This window comes from Trichomonas vaginalis, chromosome IV (genome assembly GCF_026262505.1).
Source record: "Trichomonas vaginalis G3 chromosome IV, whole genome shotgun sequence".
Lineage (NCBI taxonomy): Eukaryota > Parabasalia > Trichomonadida > Trichomonadidae > Trichomonas > Trichomonas vaginalis.
In genome coordinates, this window is record NC_067206.1 from 10978132 (window position 1) to 10993907 (window position 15776).

Sequence of the window (15776 nt, forward strand, 5' to 3'; positions counted from 1 at the left end):
ATTTAAACTTTTATTTTGCTGGAACTTTTGAATCTATTATTCCCTGTATTTGTTCATGAAGTTGATTTTTAGCATTTTCATCGAAATTAATAGACTTAATATAATTCTTAATTGCATTCTTATAATCAACTGATTTCTCAAATTTTCTTTTATCTGATTCCTTAACTAAATCATAAGTTAAACCTCGTTGCTGATATAATGGTTTCTTAATTAAATCTTTGAATGCTTGAGATAAAGCACCTGATGCAATTCTTGCTACTATAATTGGTTGGAATTGCTGTTTAAGTTCATCTTTAACATTTGCAAAAACTGGATCGAATAAAGCAACTTTAAAGAATTTCTTAGCTGAAATTTCGGGTCTAATATTTGCATATTGACCATCAAACTGGTTAGAATATCGTGGTAATCCATCCGGTCCCTCTTCAATAGCATTCAATTCTTCATTGAAATAAGAATATGGATTATAACGGTATGAATTAATTGGACCATTTTCACCTTCTCCAATGTATTGTTTAACAGCTTTTCCATTTTCATCAAATTGCATAGGATAACGTTCATTATATGCTTTACGTTTAGGATAATCAGATATAGTTAATTTATAACCATTTATGACTTTAATATTACCTTGACCATCAGTAACGAAAACTTCATTTATACCATCAGGTTTTCCATTTGGACCCGTAATGTCTGCTTCGTGTGCTTCCCAATTTGGACCTTGACGTTTGGCATATGCTTGAGCTTCTGGTAATGTTAAAACGTTTCTCATTTGTTTAACATCTTTTTGAAGACCAGCAACAATATGAACTAATTCTTTCATTCCATCAGGAACTTTCATAGTTCTATTATATGCACCCTTTTTGTTTGTCCCTTGTTTTAATGGAACCTGTAGAAGATTTGCTATTTCTGTCATGTTTAATTATAAATAAAAAATAAAAATTAATTATAAAAAGTTAATCAAATTTAACACCTCCTTTATTTAAATCAACTATTATTTTTCCATGTTCACCTAATTGCTGATATTGTGTGTAAAGTTCATTAATGCTCATTGGTAAATTCACTTGATAAAGCATAACGTTCAACTGTTGACGACTAAACCCACTGAAAATGAAAAGTGTTGATAGATTTGATTTAATGTTTGTGCTTAATGCTTTGAAGTATTGAACAGCCATGAAGAATGAACACTGAATGTGTCGACATTGAGTTAATAACTGATTAAAATATGATTTCTCATTTGTTATTAGTTTTGATTTCACTGCATCATCTAGAAAAATGAGTGAATGCAAAAATTCTCTATCAAAATTTGAAATAGAAAGTGTTTCAAATAATTCATCCCGTTGTTTATCAATAATTTTATCCTCTAATCTTTGCTTCTTGATTGTATTATATAATTCTTTATACATTAAAAAGTTTTTTAAATAATCTTCTGCTTCTTCTTGTGATAAATAAATAATTGAAATTTTGATTAAATGCTTTAAAGATTCAAATGTATCATCTGAAGGTGAACCTGAACGGTTGATATAAATTAACACATGTGAATGGGGGAAGTGTTAGCAATAATGATAATTTGTTTTAATATCGTTAATGTTTTACCTTTATTCTGTTTACCAATTGCTGCAGTGATTAAAAATAACATTCAGAATATGGAATTTTCATTAATTTTTCCTTAGATAGAGCATTTCTATTATCACTCAATGCTTCATTAATCATATCATCTATGTATGTATTATATACTCCTGCTAATTCTTCATAAGGAGTGGATGAATTTAAATCCATTTAATCAAAAAATAAATTTATAATTTTAAACATTTCTATTCATCAATATTTCATCATATGAACTTCTATACTGTGGTGGTGTACCTGTTGGATGATATTTCAAACCTTCGTCCGGTGTCCATGTCCAATATGTAGTCCTAGTAAACCAAACCTGAGGAGGATTTGTCACCTTTGAACAGTAAGTGTCATTTTCACCCTGAATGATTGGATAAGCTTTCACTTGTACTGTAACTTGTGAGTTGAAAGTTTCTAATCCATCAAAGAATATACCCGCTCCATCACGTTGAACTGGAATAGTGCATAAGAATGAAGTTTGGTCTTTCCATGTTCTAGCTAATGGCGTGCCATTATCTGCATTCAGTGGTCTAGTTAATGAGTCCTCGTATTCTTCCGTGCATTCATTCACTCCATCTAAATCAGAAGCTTGAAGCATACGTGTAAAGAATATGTCACCCACTGTGGTCATCGCTTGATCGGGGAAGTTTCTGGAATCTATAGTGACCTGAAGACCTCGAAGCATTGGATTTTCTAAAACCGTTCTTTGCATTGCATTCTTCGGAAATGTTAACACAACATCTGTAACATTATGAAGAGCGTATGAGAAATCTGAGCTGATACCTTCAGGAGTGATGCAACCTCCATTTAGTGAACGAACGTCAATATGTTGAGCTGGAATCATGAATGGATCTTCCTTACTGAATAAACGTGGTATTGCTTTAACTGATTCTTCAATTAAACCGTATCCTGGTGTAATGCATTTATCCTCTAAAACTTCCATCTTTGTGCATGAAATAATAACGTCATCAACTTTGCGTCAGCAGATGTAGCGGCTAAGCTTGTAATTAATTTGGCAGGAAGTCCGATTTGTTGGAATTTGCGATCATATTTATAAACATGATTCATAATCTTTTCATAATTTTCATCAGTTATCTTTTCATAAACGTAATTTTGTAAATCAGCAACTCTTAACGGGTCAACCTGACAAAATACTAAAGTATCCCTGAAAACATAATATTTAAGAATGATTTCACCAAATGATTTAGGATAATCATCAAACGCCTGAAATGCTAACAAATCATTTACCGGAATAATCATATCAAAAGTGACATCAACTTCTTCATTTGCTTTCTTGAAAACTTCTGAAGGGTTAATATATTTACCACATACTGAGTTATCATATTTTTGAACATTATTATATAACGAATGAACAAACTTTTTAACTTTCCTTTCTGATTTTGGTTTATATGTTGCAAATGCGAAAGATTCACGGGCGCAATCCATTTGAAGATAACCGGCATCACCTCTTTCAGTTTCTACTTCTAATTGTTTAAAGCTTTGATTTGATGATTTGTAACCAACGAATAAACGCATGCATTTAAAAGCGGCATCACATGTGAAAGCTTTATTTGAAACTAGAGTTGCTTTAACTTTGCGTTTAATATATGTGTCACCTAATTGATTCACATCATGAGCTGGATTTGTAATTCTTAAATGAGTTTGTTTATCATCAAAATATGGAGCATCAGAGTCATAGCATGAACTTTCAAGTTCTCTATAATATCTTCTACCGTCATTCTTTGCGAATATTTCATTTATCTTTTCGAATGAATGAAACACATTTCCATTAATCGGTTTAGTGTTTGGCACTAAATAGTTAGTCGTCATTTATTATTAAATAAAAAATCAAAATTAAAAGATGAAAATGAATTTTTAATTTTAATGAAATAATCAACTATGGCTGCAGGTATATTTAAGAAACTGTGGGATAAAGTAAAAAGAGGAGCGCATAAAGTTTGGGAAACAATGAAGAAAGGAGCAAATTGGATATTTAAGAATAAAGAAGCAATTAGTGACGTTGCTGAATCAATAACACCAAAAGCCGCCCCAATAAGAGAAATATTAAATAAAAGAGAAAAAGTTTATCAAAGACTTCAACCGATACTAAGATAAAAATAATATTTATTTATTTTTCCACTATCCACCCCCTATTTTATTAAGTATTCCTTCAGTTATTCCACCAACTGCGTTACCTGCTTGTGCTCCCATCGCCGGATTACCTGCTTTAGTACCTAATACTCCACCTATGATAGTTCCTGCCGTTTTCGCTACTGGTGCCAAAAAGTTTGCAACGGGTTTAATAATCTTTTTATGAACCCAACCCGCAGCTTTCTTAATTCCATCCCATAATTTTTAAAAGAATCCTGCCGCCATAGTTGATTTAATATTAATTAAAAAATATATTTCATCACTTATATTCTAATTTTTATTTAATGATAAATGAAACCGATTTTAAAAATAAATGAAACAGAGGAGGAAGAAATAAATGAAAGTGAAAATGTTCAACAAAAAATAAACGTTGTTAAACCAATTACTGAAATAAAAATTTTTTCATCTGTTGAAGAATTTAATGACTATTATGCTAACAATAAAAAATTATTTGAAGAATTGACAACGTGTAAATTGAATAAAATGTTTAAAGTTGATGGATTCAAAATTTCAAAAATAAAAGGAGTGGTTAGTTTGAAATCTATTCCTCAATCAAGAATCACCTCATTAATGAAAATTGATGATTTAACAAAAAGAATAGAAGAGATTGAAGAAAGAATGAATCAAATAATTGATTTCATAAATTCAAATAATCATTAGTTTCTTAAAGTTCAATGTTGAACTCATCAATTTCTTTTTCTCGTTTATGAGGTCTTTGATTATGACTCCATTGATTCCATTCAGGATTTAAACAATGTTTAATTAATCGCGGAATATCTGACATCATCTATATATAGCTTCTTTTATAAAAGATGAAAAATAAATTATTTTAAAATTAATGTTAATTTTTTAATGATTTATAAATAAATATATTTTAATGCATCGTCTATATATAGATGTAACAAAAAAAGTCACACAACCCATCCTATCCTACTACTACATATCGATGGATTATGATTATGAAGTCATTATATCTCATATCTCATATATCAATAGTGTACCATGATTTCGGTCTCAAAATACAATTTACGAGTCCAAAAAAAATATCAGATATAATACATTTTATTTATAATGAACTAACTAGTCAGATCTTATAACTAACATCACAGACTGCAATTCATAAGAAAATTGGAATTTATTGTTATATGAAGATATCTATTCATTTAATCACCTTTTGATCCTCAATCAGAGTTGAACGCTATATAGTTTCTGAAATATGTAATTGGGATTACTTGAAATACAAAATATCGATCTTCTATTAGAAATAATCAAAAATATAATATTAATAACCTTCAATTAGATTTACTATAATAATGTATATCTCCTATATGAATCTAAAGATTTAGAATGATACAGAGATGATCCTTATACTTGGTTAATCATTTCATTTTCATTCCTAAACTCAAGTAAAAGAAGCAATATTATCAATAACTAAAATGTGTATCAATACGCAACACTACAAAATAATGATTTAACCTCATCAATTCAGCTAAACAAGCCTGATATTCATATAAAATCCACAAAATTAATATAAAAAAGTGACCGGAACTAATTTTGAATGGGAAAAGTACGAAAAAGAAGGAAAAGCTCTTCCAAACAAGAAGATCAAATTCCAAATGTAGCAGATTCTGGCGAAGGAGTATTTTCATTGGATAGTCTTTTAGAAGTTCGCGAAAATGAAAAAAGAAAAAATCAATACGACTTTTCTGACGGCAATAATTCAGATGTTATGGAAGCAGATATCCCAAAAATGCCTGATCAAACACTAGAACGCGATGGAAGTATTTTTTCATTTTGTGATTTTTCTTATCCTATGAGAGTATTTGATATTATTAATAGAGATCAAAGCTATGACATACATTGTATTCCAGAACTCACGCAGCCACAGTGGATGATGATGCTTAATTGTCTTGATTTTGTTGAACCATCTCAAACTCTATTATTCTCACTATTTCAAGAATTAATACGTAAAAGGCAACAATATATTGGTGATATAATTCTTAAATACGCTTCAAATTTTCCACAAAATTCAATTAACTACACAATTTGGTTTGATTTTCTAAAAGAAGCAGCAATCTCCTGTGAGCAACTGTCTGTATATTTACTTGCTTTGGCGAAACCTCATATTTTCATGGAAAATTCGGATTATCATTCCAATAGTCGAAATGCAGAACTTGCAATCCTTTTTATAGCATCGTTAATAACTCCACAAACGATGTTTTGCAAGCCATTCCTTGAAATTCTTTCAAACTTCACAACTTTTATGCAAATTACAGATTTTTCACAAGACGAAATAGATTTTATTGTAAACTCAACAGTTGAGCTACTTCATGATCAGCCAATTGCTTCAATATCATATTTAATATCTTATTTTCCATTTACACAGAATACTTGCGTTATTTTGGGCCAAATCTCTACTATTCTAGCTTTACAGTATCTAGGATTCTCAGAAAACTTCGATTTACATTTTCTTTGTTCAAATATCGGAAAAATTAAATCTCTTTGCGACAGTTTTTCAAATGACGAAATAATACAAGCATCGGCTGTTTTAGCTCTGGCTGAGCGTGCTATTTCGTGCGGAATAGTGAAAAAGAGCATTTTCCAAGAAGATCTACAAATTTTCATTGAAGGACTTCAGTTTAACATTTCGAACCCTAATTTTCATGAAACACTGATGATTCGCATTAGAGAGCAGCTCCATATTACAAGGACGCAGGCAGAACTAATTTTGACGAATCATTTTAAAGTAACACAAAAATAAATACCTTTGTTTCTTATTAAACACTTATATTTGACTCTCTTTCTTTTAATTGGTAGTTGATTTTTGGAGTTTAATTCCTTTTCGAACCAAATATTATTATTAACAAATCAGATGTCATTTCAAATAAGCAAGTATTAAGAATTTCGAATGTGGCTATAACTTTGTTAGCTTATGTGATCATGGGTTATCATGTGGTGTTGGTTTTTTCAGTTAAATAAGAGATCCGAATCGTGACTTTTGGGGTTTTGACTGAAGTTAGTATAATCAAAATGGTTCTTTACAGAAATATTTTACAACAATTAAATCGCTTTGCGTAAATAATGATTAATGTCACTTATCAAATGACACACGAAGTCTCTTGAAAATCCTGAAGTTCCGCAAGAAACTATCTGATTCAAGATAAGTGTTCGAGATACTCTAATAAAATTAAACTTAATGCAGGCCATTAAAAAATAAAAGTTTCGGATTTTGATGCAACTTTGTTCCCTGAAACATTTGTAAACCATTTAAAAAATTTGTAAAGTGTCAAAATTGAAGTTTCACAACTTTACAAAAAATTCAAAAAGTTTATTCTTTTTTTACCTTGAAAATGAATATTTAATTATAACAACTTATAAAGCTAAATACGGGTTGTTTCGTGGGCTGATACAAATACATATCAAAAAAAAAAAAAAAAGGTAGTGGGGCTTCCAGGGGCTGCGCCCCTTCTAGCCCTGAAGATGATTAGTATAAATGAAGTTTTTATTCGGAGGGCTTCCAGGCGCGTTGCGCCCTCTAGCCCATAAGAAATTTTGCCCAAGACCCAAGAGGAGGACCGAACCCCAGCCGACCAGCCGTTAACTTTTTTGTTTCACTTTTCACAAATTATATATGTTTTCATGCTTTGTCACTTTTCTGTCACTTTTCAGGTAAAAACATTTTTATTATTATATATAAATGAATTTTACAAAACCACCGTTACCGTTCTTTGGAAATAAGAGTAGATGTAAAGATATTATATTGAGAGAACTTAAGAAACTACCGAATGGTCTAACATTTGTAGATTTGTTCGGTGGAAGTTTCTATATATCCCATTTGTGCCATACCGTATTCCCAGACTCAAAGATTATATGCAATGACTTCGACAACTATATGGACCGTCTCAAACATATTCCAGACACAAACAATATATTGAAAGAGTTAAAAGAAAAGATTCAGATAGGTAAGATGGAACGTATACCATTAGATAAGAAAAATATTGTGAGAGAGGTTTTGAAAAAAGCAGAATATATTGACTGGGATAGTATATCTGCTAGACTATTATATAGTGGTTCTATAAGAGTTCATGACATTGAAACACTTATGTCAAAAGTTTTATATCTTAACTATACAAATGTTTTCAAAGAGGACATAGAAAAATATATTGAGGGTATAGAGTTTGTGAGATGTCATTGGACAGAGTTGTATGAAAAATATAAAGACAAGGAAAATGTTTTCTTTATAGTGGACCCGCCGTTCTATAACACATGGGATTTTCAATACCAAGTAGACTGGACTTTGAGAAGCCTTTTCCCCCTTATAGAATGAGATAGGACGGTTATTTTACAAAACTGACAACACTTTGACCGAGTAGTTTTTTGTGCTGAACAAAAAGTGTCATATAAACATCTGTCAAAAACAGCTTTTTAACTTCACTTAAAATGCCACGTAAGCTACGTAAGAATATACGTAAGAGGAAGGGAGCATTGAAACATCCAATAGTAAAACTGACACCACAACAACAGTTGCAACAACAAATGATGAATGACCCCACTATGTTGCAACAAATGTCAAGCAATCCTATGCTTTTAAACCGAGTCATTGGTGCACAGAGTGGAGGTTTAAGAGCGGCACTTTAGCGAAAATGGCAGGCTATGGTGGAGCTGCAGACGGAACAGCTTATAACCCTCAAAGTCAAATGAATTTGAGTTCACTCAAAAATCAAATAACAGATGTCAAAAAGTCAAACCTAGACATACAGAGACAAATAAGTGAAACGAAAAGAAACTAGAATATGACAGACACACAAAGAAACTCAATGAGTTAAACGTAGAGAAAAAGAAGAAAGAAGAACAACTGAAAGAACTAAGTACAGAGGAATATGCGAAAAAAGTGTCAGAAAAAGCAGCAGAAGTAGCAAAATGGAACAAGATGTTATAAATTTGAAAAACCATACTACTCAATATAAAGTACTGAAAGATGAAGAGATAAAACAAAAAGCCCTGAAGACATATATGGATAGCGATGAGTATAAAAAAGAAGTTGAAGCAAATGTAAAGGCAGAAAAACTTTTACAGTTGCAAAACCAAACCGTACAGTATGAAAAACTTAGCACAAGAAAGTAAAAATAACGACGCAGCCATGCAAAAGGCAATGAAAAGTGCAGAATATATAAAAGCTAATAATGACTGGTTAGATGCCCAAGCCAACGCTAAAGCAGCCCAACTTATAGGGTCAATAAGGACAAAAATACAAGCGGATGAAGACAGTTCAAATGAAGCTTTAATGAATGCTGACTTTAAGAATGCCTTCGAAGCTCTTCATAGTAAGGTGAAACTAGTGAACGACTTCTCATCTGGAAAGAAACTGAAGTCTGAAGGTTTCGACAAAGAGTTAAAAGAAGTAGCACAAAATATGACGAAAATAACAGATGCAGCAACGAGACAGGCAGTTCAAAGTGCCTATGACGCCGTTAGAGCAACTGTTGTGGAAAGTCAAGAAAAAGAGTTACAACAGACCAAAACAGACCTAGTAAATGCTTTCTTAAAAACGAAAAGTCAGGTAGGACATTATGCTGCAGATGGAACATATGTGCCAGCTGGTGGAACTTATATACCAGCTGGTGGAACTTATATACTAGCTAGTGGAACTTATATACCACCAAACCCTCCAAGAGAAGCACCTGCACCAGGACTACCTAAAACATTTACATCGTCACATGGACACAGACACAGGCATGCACCAAAACAACAACAACCAACAGTTCAAAATCCAGCACAGCAACCAACAGTTCAAAACCCTGCACAACAACCACCTCCACAACCAGCACCACAACCAACAGTTCAAAACCCTGCACAACAACCACAAACAGAGCAAGGACATAAAAGAAGTAGAGAACAAGGAAACCAAGAATTCTTAAAAATGCTTAAAGAAGAGTATGGTTACCCAGATACTCTTGACTTTAGTGACAGATATAAAGAAGCTATTAGAAAGTTCCAGGAAGGAAATATTGACCCGAACCTATTTAGCTTTATGGCTCAGCACCAAATCGGATATAATCTCAAACCTGGAAAATACAAGCTCGCTAAGGGATATGATTTAATAGCATATCATCCAAATGACATGAATGAATTTACTCCGAGATATTTGGTGTCAGAGATAAATGATAATTCAACTCTCTTCATGAAACGCGTAAAAAATAGAGACGGAACGAAAGAAGAAAGGCTTATGAATGCGGATGACTTAAATAGGGAACTTGTTGAAAACGGTCTCGGAATATATGAAATGCCAGCAGATGAGGTACAAGAAACTCAACAGGAAGAAGTTCAGATACAACCAGACATGGAAGAAATAGTTCAGCAACAACAGCTAGAAGAGCCTGAAGGAAACGAACAAGTCCCTCCTTTGGAAACTACAGAAATAAATGACGCAAGACTGAAACATTGGGTAAACGCTTTCCCATTCACAAAAGATATTATTGGTAACATGGAAAGAAAACCAGAATGGCTACAAAAACATATATTTGGAAACGAGCTTATTCCATATGGACAAGCTCTGTTTGAAGAGCTTGAACCGGAAACTCAGGAAAGAGTCATGCAAACAATACGCGAAGACTCAAATACAAACTATGACAAAATCTTTCTAGGATATAGGTTACCTGAGATGGGCGACCAGAGCCAAAGGCAAAAAAGGACATGGGAAATTTACAACATACTAGGTGAACATGAGGCAAAGATGCAACAACTTGAAGCAGAGGGCAAGTTACAAAAGCGACACCAAAGAAGAAGAGAAAGAGTAAACAAAGTGAAAGTAGTGAAGAAGTAACTTCATCTAGTGAAAGTAGTGGCAATGAAGGAAAAAGAAGAGTTAAAGATTCAGTCAGGAAGAAAGTAAAGCTTGGTCCGAGTGGGTTTTATTATGACATATAAATCCAACTATTCTATATTTTTACCCATATGAAATGTACGCCGCTCAGAATATAACGCCAACAGTTTTGGATGCCATGAATGGAAATGTTTCCGAATGGTATAACGAATGCGACAATGCCATTAGAAGGTCAGAAATAGTTCCTGGAACTTACGAATATACAACTGCTGTTTCTTATGGAAACGTAGGTGAGTTTGGAGAAGGTTCTTCAACAAACAGTAGATATTGCTTGCGACAGTTTCACATTATTTCTATTGACAACTCATTCTTATACGTGGAACAAGACATTGAAATAAAACCTTCTGCCAAGTTGTCTACAAGAAAGGTTGCAATGGAATTTTCTATGTCGGATACCAATATGCTCCAGAAGTTTTCATGGGATATAAGATATATTCTAACTCTGACTTAGTTCAAACGGTAACATGGGCAAACTATGAATGGTTCGCTTTGAGAAACTCAGTACAACCACAAGCTAGAGAACAAACAGACCAGTATGCAACTATTGAGAAAATAAGAAGACTTGACCCTAACGTTCCAGGAGTTTATGTTAACCTTTCTGGTTCAGATGGAACCGCTGCCACTAAAGTAAACTGAAACTTAGAGTTCCTTTGTCATCTTTCCTCATCTTCAGGTTTTTAAGATACTTGCCAAACTGGGCAGGAAAAATTTCTATCGAACTTACTCCAAGCAAAATAACTTAGTCATTGCACCAACACAAGACCCATTCACTCTTACAGACGTAAAGGGAGCAATCAAACGTCATTCGCCGAATTTTGCAAAGACAAAGTTGACTTAGACTTTGGTTTCTCAAACTTCAACACTGAAGTAAACTATTATTCAATGCTGCTGGAACTGCTTGGGACCAGTTAAGTTCACATGCGAAAAGTTTGAATGCAAGAGAATAGAAAGCAGACTTGCAGTCTATATGTTGGACCCAATTTCAAATGCTTTAGTGCCAAATATATTGCAGTTCCACTTATGTTCCCTATACACAAATATCTGTCAAAGACTTTGCAGGTGAAGTTGGAACCAAAGTGCTGACCACAGGTGCAAGAACAGATATTGCTTTAACAACTGCAATGAAACATGCAGATACTATGTTTGTACTGTTCAGACGAACTATAAATGACTATTCTTGTTTCTACAACCCTGGTATTAAATATCATATAAACTAGATGGCAAATATTATCCAAGAGAAGAATATTCTACAGTTGAGGATATGAGGTCATACAACTTGACATTAGATGCTATGAACTTTAACAACAACTTCAAACAACCATTAAGCCCTGAAATGCAAAGTTCTATTATGCCATATGTGAAAGTATGGACTCATACAGGAGGTCAAAAAACTCAATATACAAATGGAGACCGTTCAAAACTTTTGGCTTGGCATTCCATTTGCTGACTCAGAAGACTTTATGGGTGGTATTTCAAACTGTTGGTAATGTACAAATACAATATACTGGTGACAGAGACGGTCCAGATGAATTGAAAGCAAAGAAGTTTACAAAACCAATAGCACTTTTCACGGAAGATGCTCTTTTGAAGATTCGTTCGATGAAACCTGCTGGGGCTCCTCAGATTGGCATAACGACAGCTTCCATCGAGCAGATTTTGGCAGCAGGTCAGTAAGTTGTTCTTGAACTGACTTCTCTCCGTCAAATATTGACAGTACGCCAGTTTTGACATAGTATTGTATTATAAACTTACCTTTAGAAATATCGTCAGTTTTGTTGTTATATTTTGTCAACGTCAAGAACTTTCACCATTTCAGTTATACCAACTTTCTTTGCTTTATGAAAATATTTTGGTTCAGCAAAGACTACTATTCTATAACATTTTCCATTGTTTGTGTAAAGAACTATTCTGTCAATGAACTTGTATTGTTTGTGTGTGTAAACTTTGTTTTGCTTCAATTCGAAGAGATACTCAAATACGTCCATCTTTTTATTCTAAGTAAAATGTCATTTCCGAAAAATAGAAGCGTAAGTGTTTCAAAAGGTTTAATGGCGGTGGCAGATGTGAAGTTAAATTCACCAACTCAAACAAACAGTCAAAGTGTTATTGTCAATGTCAAAGACAGAGATGTTGAAGTGGGGAAACCATACGAAGACGAAGATGGTATAACAATAGTTCCTGTAAAAGAACAACCAACATATCCTGAAGTTAGCAGAGACTTAAGTTCTGTTGCAGATATTCGAAACGACTACCAACAACTTAAAGACAAACTTCAAACTCAGGAGAAGATTTGTCAAGCTTTAAGTATAATGTTAAACTTGGTCGAACACAACCCTGTAAAAGTGAACTCATATGTCATTGCACCTCATGAAGTTTTGAAAGAACTATTGAAACTTTTGACAGAGGCAGACGATATAAACATCAAAAAATAGAACCCGACATTAGTTGCTGTGGTGTTTCATATAATGTCATTGACAAGATATACGTTATGAAAGGAGGTGAAACGTTGAACTTAAAATATAGTTTCCCAGACGTCATAAAAATATTGACGACCACAACATTTCATTAAAGTTTATTTGCTAAGTAAAAATGTCAAAACTTCTTGAAAGATGTTTGAAGAAAAATAATATAGACTTTATTTCATGTAAAGACTTTACACACTTTTGAACGATATGAAAGACCCTGTTTTGTTTGTTCGTGTAGACAAAGGAAAGTTCTATGTCTTTACAAAATATTTGAACTTCTTAGACAGAAGAACTTCAAGAAACGCCATGTGAAAGTTTAGATGAAGTTCTTCTCCACTTTCAGAAAACTTTTAAATATATAAAAATGGCAGAAGACATAGTGGTTTATACTATTACGACTAAAAACCCTGAGTCATATAATTCTATAACAACAAACTTACAAAGTCCTCAAGGACGATATTGTAAACTAACCTTAAACACAATGACGACTAAAGCCTGTTTTGCTCTTTTTGACACCAGAAGATTTTTTGTTGTGAATGGTAAAAAATACCTTTGAAGATACTTACTCAGATATACCACCAACAGGTTTTGTTGACTTATTTAATACTTTAAGGACGGATGTAACATGTGCTGCAACTAGAGCAGTTTCATTATGTTTGGATGTCCGACTGAGTTTACTATAAACGATATGAGCTATAATACAAAACTTATATCTGGGTTTTACTACCAACAGTTTCCTATAACAGGAAAAGGTGTCATACAAGGTTTGTCTATTCCATTGACTTTAAGTACACCTATTTTATATATTGTTTCAAACTTAGGTTCAAAGTGCTATTCGAATGTCGACAGAAACTACTATGACCAAAAGATACTTATGCGTATAAACAATACTTTCTCTGCTGGTTTGCCTATTGTTCATTCGAATGCAGAATTTTCACCTTAGTGAACTCAAACACTTTGGCAAGTATAAGTTGACATTAGTTGACGCAAACTTTGTTCCTGTAAAACTTTTATGTCCTATGTATTTGTCAATGACGGCAGAAAGTTTCGAATTGGAAGATGCAACTGGTGAAAGTATTGTATTACAAGAACAACTTCAACAACAAATAGCTCAAGAACAACAAATGCAACAAATGGAACAACAAAGTCAAGAATAAAAAAATAATATTTTTTTTATTTTTTATAAAAATGTACAGAATAGATGTTTCAGATTTTTATGACTTCCAAGCATTCAGAAATATGTGTCCATTTAGAGACTATAACAAAGCAGTCGAGAATTTGAAACGTTTAGTCATTTATGTTGACTCTGCCCAGAATGTTATGTCATGAAAAGAATGGATGTTGTATTTAACAAACCAAGAGCAACAATAGTGTTGAACAAGAATGTAGACAGAAACTTAAGAAAATAAAAGTTGTACAAGTTGGCATGAGATGTTAGATGCTTGGGATATCTTATTGTCAAAGTTAGAAGATTTTTCAGTTCGAGTATAAAGTTCTATACACCTTCTCCAAACTTCTATTCTATCTTCACTGGATATAAATACGAACAAGTAGAATGGAAAGAAAATATTATAGAAGCTTGGTTAGACCATGTCAAAGAAATTATATGCAATGGAAACGAAAAGGTTTATGAGTATATCTTATGTTGGTTTTGCAAACATCTTACAACATCCAAGTGCTAAAAATGAAACTGCTCTCATCATAATTGGAAAACAAGGAACAGTAAGAATACTTTCTTTACAGATATTTTGTGCAAACTGTTAGAAGGTTATTCGAACCCTAATATGACAAACTTAGAAAACATCTGCGGTAAATTTAACTCTTCAATAGAGAATATGAAATTATAGTTGCAATGAACTTCAAAGTATAGATACAACAAAAGTTTTGAACTCAGATGCTTTGAAGAGTCTTATAACAGACAAAGTTGGAGTTGTTGAAAGAAAGTATAAAGACCAAAGAGTTTGTGAAAATGTTGCAAATTTCATTATGGTTTCAAACAATGCCGTTCCGATGAAGTTAGAAAGTTCTGACAGAAGATATGTAGTTGTCAGAACGTCAGATTCTCATATGCAAGATACAGAATATTTTGACGACTTAGCAGAAACTTTGACATCTGACTTTTACAACCACTTGTTCTCATATTTCATGACATTAGATATTTCTAACTTCAATCCAAGACAAATTCCACATACCGAAGAGAGACAAACATTGTTAGAAGCAAACAAGAGTGTATATGAACTGTTCGTAGATGAAACTGACTTTGTGTCATTAGATGAAAGGTCATTGTACGATTCGTATAAACAATATTGTCAAGAGTATGGTTATATGACAGCTTCTAAACGAACATTCTTGGCAAATGTAAAAGTCTTTTAGATGTCAGAATGGGTATATACAAAAAAATTTTTCTGAGTAAATTTTATAAAAAAAATATTTTTTTATCCGATAGAAAAGATGACGAAATATATTCAGTAAACAAGTACATGTCAGAACTTAAAGAAGAACTAGACCATTCGCTTATTTGAATGTTTACTTCTACCATTTTGAAAAGTCTTCATCAGCAAAGTTTGGAACATCGAACCAGTTAAGTTTGCTATTGTGACTAAAAATGGTGCGAAATTTGAAGACTTAGACATAGAAGGTTTGTTAACAGTCAAAGAAAGTTTTGACAG

The 15776-nt window shown here is 32.8% G+C and overlaps 6 protein-coding genes and 3 pseudogenes across 9 annotated transcripts, besides 3 other annotated features; 7 read left to right on the forward strand and 2 right to left on the reverse strand.

The window, feature by feature from the left end:
• Positions 1 to 1523: part of a mobile genetic element that runs on past the window's edge.
• On the reverse strand, positions 11 to 766 carry TVAGG3_0069120 (uncharacterized protein; the record flags this gene model as incomplete). The annotated part of the gene is made up of 1 exon (XM_051221632.1): positions 11 to 766. One exon carries the CDS (start codon positions 764 to 766, stop codon positions 11 to 13), a length of 756 nt encoding a protein of 251 aa, XP_051106618.1.
• A 275-nt stretch (positions 1524 to 1798) lies between the features above and the next one.
• TVAGG3_0069130 (uncharacterized protein) lies at positions 1799 to 2551 on the reverse strand (the record flags this gene model as incomplete). Its single annotated transcript, XM_051221633.1, has 1 exon — positions 1799 to 2551. One exon carries the CDS (start codon positions 2549 to 2551, stop codon positions 1799 to 1801), a length of 753 nt encoding a protein of 250 aa, XP_051106619.1.
• A 956-nt stretch (positions 2552 to 3507) lies between these two features.
• Positions 3508 to 3723, forward strand: TVAGG3_0069140 (uncharacterized protein; the record flags this gene model as incomplete). The annotated part of the gene is made up of 1 exon (XM_001324329.1): positions 3508 to 3723. The coding sequence occupies one exon, from the start codon at positions 3508 to 3510 to the stop codon at positions 3721 to 3723; it is 216 nt and encodes a 71-aa protein (XP_001324364.1).
• A 1451-nt stretch (positions 3724 to 5174) lies between these two features.
• On the forward strand, positions 5175 to 6560 carry TVAGG3_0069150 (uncharacterized protein; the record flags this gene model as incomplete). The annotated part of the gene is made up of 1 exon (XM_001324328.2): positions 5318 to 6520. The coding sequence occupies one exon, from the start codon at positions 5318 to 5320 to the stop codon at positions 6518 to 6520; it is 1203 nt and encodes a 400-aa protein (XP_001324363.1).
• Positions 6561 to 7456: 896 nt separating this feature from the next.
• On the forward strand, positions 7457 to 8086 carry TVAGG3_0069160 (phage tail repeat-like family; the record flags this gene model as incomplete). The annotated part of the gene is made up of 1 exon (XM_051221634.1): positions 7457 to 8086. The coding sequence occupies one exon, from the start codon at positions 7457 to 7459 to the stop codon at positions 8084 to 8086; it is 630 nt and encodes a 209-aa protein (XP_051106620.1).
• Positions 8087 to 10042: 1956 nt separating this feature from the next.
• Positions 10043 to 10582, forward strand: TVAGG3_0069180 (protein of unknown function, DUF4106 family; the record flags this gene model as incomplete). Its single annotated transcript, XM_051221635.1, has 1 exon — positions 10043 to 10582. The coding sequence occupies one exon, from the start codon at positions 10043 to 10045 to the stop codon at positions 10580 to 10582; it is 540 nt and encodes a 179-aa protein (XP_051106621.1).
• Positions 10043 to 10582: a mobile genetic element.
• Positions 10583 to 10772: 190 nt separating this feature from the next.
• Positions 10773 to 15776: part of a mobile genetic element that runs on past the window's edge.
• Positions 12691 to 13225, forward strand: TVAGG3_0069200 (annotated as a pseudogene). The gene has a single exon. A coding segment is annotated over exon 1 (535 nt).
• TVAGG3_0069210 lies at positions 13472 to 14264 on the forward strand (annotated as a pseudogene). Its single transcript has one exon. A coding segment is annotated over exon 1 (793 nt).
• TVAGG3_0069220 lies at positions 14296 to 15520 on the forward strand (annotated as a pseudogene). The gene has a single exon. A coding segment is annotated over exon 1 (1225 nt).